The following is a 6,301-nucleotide window of genomic DNA, read 5'->3' as shown; positions in this document are numbered from 1 at the left end:
AGACATAGTTCTCTCTCTCTCTCTCTCTCTCTCTCTCTCTCTCTCTCTCTCTCTTCAAGTATTAAATTAAGAAGTGCAGCATTTCACGGCTCTTCCAGAGACAATATTTTCTCTCTCTTTCTCTATAAATTAAGAAGTGCAGCTCTTCACGATTCTTCCATACACAGTCTCTTTCTCTATCTGTCTGTCTATGTGAATAATAGAAAAGATACAATTTGAAAATTGCCGTTGCCACTACCATATCAACAGCGATGGCCGTCTCCGTACCTCTACCACTTTTCTCCCACTTTTCTTTCCAGTTCAAGTTTTTTTCTCTCTGTTCTTTCTATCTCTTTTTTCTTTTTTTTTTCTCTAGCCTCTCCATATTTTTTTCTATTCTAATGTCTTTTCTGATTCTTCCTTTTTTCATCATCTTCTTCTCAATCCATCTCTCTCTTTCTCTCTCTACCTATTTTATTTTGTTGAATATTCTGACTAGATTAATTTCTTGGTTTAAGTTTTGATAACCTTCTTATAATGTTTTATTCTCTTTTTATGGTTTATGATTAATTTTAGTACGATAGTGCAGATCTATTTAGATTTGAGAAAAAAATACTTTGAGAGAGATTTTTTGTCGGTAAAAATATTTTTAGATTGACAAATAAGTAGATCTATTTCGAAAAGAAGAAACATCTGACTATGTTGCAACAAATTTGTGTAATTTCAAAAAAGCAGGAGATTCAGATTTATTTCTATTTTTTTATTAAAATTTTTTGTAATCAAATATTATTCTTCATCTCATTTTATTGTTCAACATAAAATATATATGCTTTTCTAGAGATAAAATTGATGTTTTTTTTATGCAATTTATAAGTATCATTTGATTATCTCTATGAACTAAAATATTTTTTTTTAGTAAAAAAATCTTAAATTAAGAATTTAATCTTGATATGTAGTCAAAATTTTATATGCACATCTAATTAAGAAGTACAGTTCTTCACGACTCATCCAGATATAGTGCTCTCTCTTCAAGTATTAAATTAAGAAGTGCAGCTCTTCACGACTCTTCCAGAGACAATACTCTCTCTTTCTCTCTAAATTAAGAAGTGCAGCTCTTCACGATTCTTCCAGACACAGTCTCTCTCTATCTGTGTGTGTGTGAATAACGAAAAAATTCAATTTGAGGGCTGCTGATACCACTACCATACCAGCAGCAATGGCCGTTCTCTACCTCCACCACTTTTCTCCCACTTTTCTTTCCACTTCAAGTCTTTTTCTCTCTTTTTCCTTTTTTTTTCCTCTGGCCTCTCCTTCCTTTTTTTTCTATTCTAGTCTCTTTTCCGGTTCTTCCTTTTTTCATCCTCTTCTTCTTAATCCATCTCTCTCTCTTTCTCTACCCGTTTTATTTTGTTTATTGTTCTTACCTAGATTGATTTCTGGGTTCAATTTTAATAATCCTCTTATAATGTTTTACTCTCTTTTTATGATGCGTTTGGTTTTTTTATGGTTATTTTTAGTATGATGGTGTAAATCTATTTAGATTTAGAAAAAAATACTTTAAAAAAAAACTTTTTTATTGATAGAAATATTTTCAGATTAAAAAATAAACAGATTTATTTCGAGAAAAAGAGACATTTTACTATATTGTAGCAAGTTTGTATAGCTTAAAAAAAATAGAAGATTTATGTATGAACTAAAATATTTTTTTTTAGTAAAAAAAATCTTAAATTAAAAATTTAATCATGATATATAGTCAAAATTTTATATGCACATCTAATTATATATTATCACCTATGTATTGCATAAATGAGAACAGATTTAGCTGAACACAATATTTTACAACTATTGATACATACAAATTAAACAAATGAATTCATCACATTTGACCATGAACTCTTTGTTGGTAGTTTTGTATAACACAGCACAGCTGCGAAGCACAGGCAGCGTTTAAAATGACAAGCTATTTAGACAGAACAGAGTCACAGCCTCACAGGAACACAAGCTACTAACACGGAACAGAGAGATCCAATGTTACAAGTCAACTGCGTTTCACTCTCTGACAGAACCTTCAAAAACACACACACAAAAAGCACGCACCAAAAACACAACCCAGAGAGACGCTCTCTTACGTAGTTACCATTTTGCCCTTCCGCTTTTGCCTCCTTTCGTCCTTCTTTGACTCGAGTACTGAAATCCCAAACACAAACAAAAACACACTCTCTCTTTCTCTCTCCACCACAATGGACTCCGCCCAAGAAAACTCACTCACAGAGCTCCGGCAAAGCAGTTCCGGCAACGCCGCGGAATTGCAATCGGAGGATCCGAATCGATCTTTTCCACAGCCTGATGCCGGAGCCACATCTTCCGCCAACGCCGGGGGTGCAAGGTACAAGCTGATGTCTCCGGCAAAGCTCCCGATCTCGAGGTCCCCGTGCGTCACGATTCCTCCGGGACTCAGTCCGACGTCATTTCTCGAATCTCCGGTGCTGCTTTCCAACATGAAGGTCAGTGAAGCTTCGCTTCTTATTCTTCTTCTTTTTTTCTAGGGTTTTGTTTTTGGCATAGTAGATGGTGAAGGTTAAGTTTTTTTTATGTAACCGGTTTATCAGTAAACGAATTAGGGAGAAAAAAAAGATTTAAGTGAATTCATTAATGAAATGTATTTTTCCCCCTCTTTAGTTGATTTATAATTTTCTACTCAATTTGGTCAGAGATGGCATTTTCTTAACTTGACCTAAGTGAAGTTTACTCAGTGTGAGTGGCATACCTAAAATATGTTTATTTCTCTATAATTTTCTTGCAAAATGCTCTCACCATCCAAACGCAGCATCTCTGGGCTATTTATTATTCTTTCTTAGGAATATCTTTTTAATTTTTTTTTGGGGGCTCTTAAGTGATGTGATTTAATTGTTGATGAGTTGAAGATGCTGTTTGTTTCACGAAAATAAATATTCGAAATTCCAGTGTTAGTGCTTATACTTGTCTAATCTGGTGACATTTTGAATTGGGCCCGTTTCTGTGTTCTGTTTCACTTTGTAGATTTTATTATATGGTTAGTTTGTGTTTTCGGGACCGTGAGATTCTGATACTTGCTCTTATAGAATTATGTATTCGTTGCTTTATGCTCAGTACGGTATTCTCTTGGAATATGACTTTCAATTAGGAAACTATCAATCACTAAACATTATCTCTCTTTTTTATTTATTTTCTTCATTTTTTTAGTGTGGGTGCTGTTTTTTCACATCATGAGTCTCTTTTTTTGGTATTGATGTTACCCCTTTTCCTTTATTTTAGTTTTTGATAACTCCTTTCTTTTGCCATTTATGTATATGGAACAACCGCATATATATGTCACAAAGATTGTGTATCAAGATTTTTCTTTTCTTTTGTATCTGCACATGATTGCTGGATGTTAATTATCTGGACGGTCATAATTTGTGCAGAATCCTTTGCAAGATTCATGTGAGAATGGGTTTCCTGATTTGTGTGTATAAATAACTTGCATAGATGATGTAGTGTGCTGTCTTTTGTCCTAGAGACACCAACAAACAATAAGCGGATGTCATGAGGAGAAACTTATGAATTTCACTTATGGTCAATTGTAGTTGGGTCTTTTTGTGTATGCAGCTGACAAATATGCTCCATTGTGGAGTTGACTCCAACAAATTTATATTGTCTATTGTTGTTACTGGTATGCTTGATCCATTGAGTAGTGTTTAGGGTCTTAGGCTTAAGGCTTCCCAGGTATTCGGAAACTTAGTGGTGTTGTTCTTTTCTTCTTTTTCCCTTGCTTTTGCTTTGTTTAGCTGATGACTCATTTTTTTTAGTATATACTAATTTCTGTATTTGATTTTTATGATTAGTCTTAATTCTGCAATTGCCGCAGACAGGGGGCTGTAGGTAATAATAGTTTTTGTATGCCTTGCAGGTTGAACCTTCACCAACTACAGGTTCCCTTTCTAAGCTTCATCAAACAGGGCATGGTTCTGTGACTTCTGCTGCTGTATCTACTACATTTCCTGTAACCACTGTATGCTTTAATACCAGTACTGTTGATGACAGAACATCGAGCTTCTTTGAGTTCAAAGCACACAATAGATCAAATATGGTAATGAATTACTTGATGTTACTAAAACTGGGGATATCTTATTGATAATGTGGACACGAGCTAAGCATTGTTGTTTGTTTATCATAACGTGTTCTATGTTATCAATATATCATGATTAATTAAATATCTTGCTGTTACTCATTAGTGATGCCAATCTAAATAAATTCCTTAAGTCTTTCACCATCTTAACCATTTTTTTTTTCATTGTTTTGGTTGAAGAGTTAGTTGGAAACAGATTTGTAGTTCATGTCTCAATACTACTGTTTTGAAGATTTCTGGTTGCAAGTGCTTACTTTGTACTATGAACTTATTTTTAAGGTTAATGCGGATTTCAACAACCATGTAAATGAAAAATCTACTCAAATAGATGTTCAAGGAAAAGCCCCATGTTTCCCCTCGTCACCATCAGTTAAAAGTGAGATAGCAGTAACTTCAAATGAATTAAGTCTATCATCACCTGTTCAAATGGTTAGTTCAGGAGCTAGTTCTCATGTTGAAGTCGATATGGATGAATTTAACCACGGGGGCAGCACAGCCGGTGGGCTTCAAGCATCACAAGTTGAGAGTAAGAGCAATGGACTTCCGGTTGCATCTGACAGAGTATCTGATGACGGATATAACTGGAGAAAATATGGGCAAAAACTTGTTAAAGGAAGTGAATTTCCACGAAGTTATTACAAATGTACACATCCCAACTGTGAAGTGAAGAAACTATTTGAACGTTCTCATGATGGGCAAATCACTGAGATAATTTACAAGGGAACACATGATCATCCTAAACCTCAACCAAACCGCCGATACTCTGCTGGAAGTATTATGTCAATGCAAGATGAGAGATCTGATAAGGTTTCTTTTGCTGGTCGAGATGGTAATGCAGGCTAGAAGCTTCTCATTGATGCAAGTTTGTTGTTAATTATTTTTTAAGTAAATAATGTGGCACCCTGCCCCATGTATTACATGCCCTTCGATAGTGAATTTAAATCTGGATTTTTTTTTTACCCTTTGATTAAACTAGTTTGCTATTTTAATTTCTGATCAAACTCCTCTAAATTGAGGAGATTGGTAAAATGGTTAAGTGAGGAATTAATTACTCTTAAATTAAGATAGTAGAGTTCACATGATGAAAATTACAAATTCAATAGTGATTAGTTCCTCACTTCATCACTTTACCAATCTCCTGACTTCAGAGGAGTTTTTTCCCTTTAATATCATATGGACCTGACCCCTCCCCCCTCTTTTTTTTTTTTTTTTTTTTTTGAATTGTAGACAAGGTATCCAATATATATGGCCAGGTCTCTCATGTTGCCGAGCCCGGCAGTACTCCAGAGCTGTCACCTGGAGCAGCAAGTGTTGATAGTCCAGAGGGTGCAGGGCTTGCATCAAATAAGATTAATGATGAGCTCGATGATGATGATCCTTTCTCCAAACGAAGGTTTGACAATTTAGACCAAAACTCTAGGCTTTTCTGCTTAACGTGTTTCCTTGCTGATTGTAAGTTTTGTTTTGAGCAGAAAAATGGATCTTGGATGTGCTGATATCACTCCTGTAGTTAAGCCTATCCGGGAGCCAAGGGTTGTTGTACAAACTCTGAGTGAGGTTGATATATTGGATGATGGATACCGTTGGCGTAAGTATGGGCAGAAGGTTGTGAGAGGCAATCCAAATCCTAGGTATTTCCTACGTTGATGATACAATTGAAGCTAAATTGATCATAAACTATTTAAAATGTGTCCTTCGTCAATCCCTTTTTGTTATTTCATATATATTATTGCAGTATTTTGCAAGGTTGATGATGCTTTGTGGTTCTAGTATAGCAAACAGTTGTATGTTGCATTATATAATGGTACATATTCTAAAACCTAACATGAGCTTAAGCAAGGATTGGGAATTGGAATTTCTTTCTCTTTGTTGAGCCAAAATTTTGGTGTCTAGAATTTCAAATTAAGAACTTCCTATCCTATTTCAGCTAAAAGTTACTTGAAATGCTTTTTGGTTTAACTGGCAGAACTTCTATAATTTAGTTTACTTGAATACTGCAAAAAGATACTTACAAGTTGTGGTTGATGAGGATCTGATCTCAGATACCATAAAACTTAGTGTGTTGATCTAACAGTTTTCAGATGTTGGGATAGCACCTAGTGTAGAACGATAGAACTCTGCTTTTTGGTGGCTAAATTTGGTGTAGAGAAGACTTGAGCAAACCCCAGTAAGAAG

At 34.9% G+C, this 6,301-nt stretch overlaps 1 protein-coding gene across 1 annotated transcript in view; it reads left to right on the top strand.

Annotated features, from left to right (window-relative positions):
* LOC107620274 (probable WRKY transcription factor 20) overlaps nucleotides 1,884-6,301 on the top strand; it is a 6,476-nt gene continuing 2,058 nt past the window's right edge. The window contains exons 1-5 of the mRNA XM_016322487.2: nucleotides 1,884-2,483; nucleotides 3,908-4,087; nucleotides 4,406-4,955; nucleotides 5,354-5,519; nucleotides 5,599-5,757. Of these exons, the coding sequence (XP_016177973.1) occupies nucleotides 2,220-2,483; nucleotides 3,908-4,087; nucleotides 4,406-4,955; nucleotides 5,354-5,519; nucleotides 5,599-5,757 (1,319 nt within the window). The 5' untranslated portion in view covers nucleotides 1,884-2,219. The remainder of the gene's footprint in view (nucleotides 2,484-3,907; nucleotides 4,088-4,405; nucleotides 4,956-5,353; nucleotides 5,520-5,598; nucleotides 5,758-6,301) is intronic.

The sequence above is a fragment of the Arachis ipaensis genome, chromosome B01, assembly GCF_000816755.2.
Source record: "Arachis ipaensis cultivar K30076 chromosome B01, Araip1.1, whole genome shotgun sequence".
NCBI classification, from domain to species: Eukaryota; Viridiplantae; Streptophyta; class Magnoliopsida; order Fabales; family Fabaceae; genus Arachis; species Arachis ipaensis.
The sequence above is the reverse complement of the archived record's forward strand: the minus strand, read 5'-3'. Positions and strand labels throughout refer to the sequence as shown.